The sequence below is a fragment of the Cynara cardunculus genome (assembly GCF_001531365.2).
Source record: "Cynara cardunculus var. scolymus isolate 2C chromosome LG 14, CcrdV1, whole genome shotgun sequence".
NCBI lineage: Eukaryota > Viridiplantae > Streptophyta > Magnoliopsida > Asterales > Asteraceae > Cynara > Cynara cardunculus.
Window position 1 is genome coordinate 9,303,079 of NC_037541.1, and position 3,105 is coordinate 9,306,183.

At 35.9% G+C, this 3,105-nt stretch overlaps 1 protein-coding gene across 1 annotated transcript; it reads left to right on the top strand.

Annotated features, from left to right (window-relative positions):
- The first annotated feature begins 343 nt into the window (after positions 1 to 343).
- Positions 344 to 2,653, top strand: LOC112527001 (heavy metal-associated isoprenylated plant protein 4). Its single transcript, XM_025137466.1, has 4 exons — positions 344 to 462; positions 1,249 to 1,409; positions 1,994 to 2,081; positions 2,180 to 2,653. The coding sequence occupies exons 1-4, from the start codon at positions 348 to 350 to the stop codon at positions 2,503 to 2,505; spliced, it is 690 nt and encodes a 229-aa protein (XP_024993234.1). The 5' UTR covers positions 344 to 347; the 3' UTR covers positions 2,506 to 2,653.
- The last annotated feature ends 452 nt before the right edge of the window (positions 2,654 to 3,105 follow it).

A 3,105-nucleotide genomic window follows, 5' to 3' on the forward strand; every position in this document is an offset into this window, starting at 1 on the left:
TCTTAGCTACTTTAGCTAAGGATCTAGGGTTTTCGTATTATTTTCTTTTTGTAATCGTTGGAAACATGAAATGGAGATTCGATTTACCGTTTTCTTGAGTAATTCATTAATCATTAACGAGTAATGCGTATAAAACAACCAACTTTTGACCTTGTGTTTGAGTGTCATGTGATCAAAAGTTGAAATCTTCAAAGCGTGACATCTACCAACCCATCATTTTGGTTCATATGTTTGCAGTGGTTAGTGAACCACTCTAATCAAATTCCCACCAAACAGGTCCCTTGAAGAACACTTTATGCAGCTTTAATTAATAACCCTGATAACTCAAGGAAACTGAGACTGCTGCCATGGCGAAAGATGAATTAGCAAAGAAAGAGTCCATCACCATTGCTGTTTATAAAGCGAACCTACATTGCCCAAAATGTGCTCATGATATTAAGAAGCCACTCTCAAGAACTCCAGGTATCGATTCATTATTCTTTAAAAACCACAATGTTTTCTATTTTAATTCGCTTATCATATGTATCAATGTGTATCCTCATATTACAAACCGGGGTTTAGTTAAACCGTGAACGGTAGCTTAAACGGTATAACCTTCGGTTTACTCCCAAGAGGTTATAGGTTCAAGTCATATTTTTGTCTGACTGTTAACTTCAAGATTATTCGAGGTGGGTGCAATCCAACCCGCACAACCATTTTTACCAAAACAAGAGGAAAAAACTAGGGTTTACAACCAGAAGGGTGGTGTCTGATTGGTTTAAGCTTGACTCCAAAGATCAAAAGTACCAGGAGGTCTCAGTTTCAAATCCAAGGAGGATTAAAAATCCCCTTGTCGCCACGGAGGTTCAAATGCGGTGATTCCGGGCTATCTGCAAAGCAGGTGGTCGCCCTTAAATTAGTCGGCTCGCATAGCGGGTTGGATATCCAAGTTAATAAAAAAAAAAGCTAGGGTTTACTCTATTTTGTCGCATTGGTAATTTTAGACATTTAACTGATAATTAAATGATTATCGGTAGCAATATTCTTACAAAACGTATTTTTATCCCATTGTAATACAGAATTCATGAGTGTTGATTGTTTTCAACATTTTAACGAGATCTTGCTAAAACTGTCGGTTTTCGTGTTCTTTTTTCCGTTCTCGGCATATAGAAACCACCGTCTCTTTGTTTTAAATAAAAAAGACCCGAGACGCCGCACTAGGAAGGATGAAACCTTTGATTGTCCGTTCGTTCTTTTTGCCGTGATCAGGAGTCCATAAAGTAGATGTTAAGCATGAGAAAGGTGAAATTACAGTGGAAGGCATCATTGAAGTGAAGAAGATACATGAAAGATTAGAGAAATGGAGCAGGAAAAAGGTTGAGATTTTATCACAAGAGAAGAAAGCAATAGAAAAGAAGGAAACCAAGATAGTAAGAGTTACTTATTCTATTATTTATCGTAATTTTGCTGTATTTAGTATAATGGAATTAGGGTTGGGTTCACGTGAGACCAAAGGTTTTTCGTGAGACCCGTAAGATCAATTTATGTTTATTGATCAACTTTATAAGCTAATGATCTAATGGCTTAAAGTTGTACTGTGGCAATTTTGTGATTACGAATGTTCAAATTGTAGATCTAATCCAAAAGTTGAGAATTAGTTTTACGAGTCTCGTGAAAAACCCTTGTTCTCTCAATTCTATCTACATATATGCAAATACTTTAACCATTTAACCTGATTATTATATTATATTAGTTTTCAAGTAATTTTCGTGGTCGGTTGGACGACTGTGACTTGGTATAGTTGGGTGGGTCTGGTGGTGAACATCTGGCTCGCCCGTCTCATGTTCAAAGATGGGTCCATTGGCTCGAGCCAAGGCTTAAATCACTTGAACTTTAGACAAGAGGGTACTGCATTAGGCAGGTACTTTCACTTCTACAAACTATGAACAGTAGGATGATCAAGATTCTTTGATGAATCATGAATGATACGATCCGTTTGTGTTTGTGCACAAAGGAAACTATAAGGACAACGAAAATAAAGGCGTACATGCACTGCGACAAATGTGAGCATGATCTTCGAGCGAAGCTACTAAAACACAAAGGTAAACTACGCATATCGATTTCCTTAAAGTTCTTAGTTGTTTATATGTGAATTTGTGATGTATTGCACAGTTGAACTAAGAGCCATGGGAAATTGCAGGCATACACAATGTCAAAACTGATATAAAGTCACAGACTGTGGTAATCGAAGGAACTATCGAGGCTGAAAAGATTGTGACCTACATGCAAAAGAGAGCGCGTAAGCATGCGGAAATCATATCTGAACCTTCTTCGAAAGGGAAGGTAGAGAAGAAAGTGGAAACGAAAGAAAAGGTGACTGTCGAAGTTACAAAGATTGTAGAATTTGAAGAGAGGAAGAAAGTCGAAGCACAGACCAAGGAAGGCGAGGTCCCTTATTTCGTTCATTATGTTTATGCCCCTCAGTTGTTTAGTGACGAAAATCCGAATGCTTGTTTGGTAATGTAGTGAAGTAGGGCACAAAGTGCATACATTTTAGCTCATGATCGAGATTTGTCGTTGTATTTGTTGGAGTCTCACGTCGACCGACAAAATCTCTTTTTCTCTTGTCAATTGCCTGAGATTCCAAGTATTCTTTAAAACAATTGGTAATTATGCATCTACCATTTTGGTATAGCCATAGGACTTGCGTGAAAACAAATGAAGAAAATCCACACTGCCCATCACTCTCGGCTTTATATATATATATATATATATATATCTATGGGAGCGATCAAATACAAACCACTCAATTTGTACAAACCGTGCAAACCGCATTCAACCAATCATAATTTTTCATTTTGTTCATTTTTTTGTAATTATGAGAGGTTGATTAATCATTTTTATTGTGGAAGGTGTTAATCATAGATATTATCATCTTCATTATTTTAATTTTAGAGAAATACATGAAACAGTTTTAATTAATGTTAGAGAAATACATGAAACAGTTTCATTAAGTATTATATGAAACAATTTCAAAACCATATATGAAACAACTTCATCAAAAAAAGTATTATATGAAACAATTTCACAAGATTAAACAATTTCATGAAAAAATTTCATAAGATT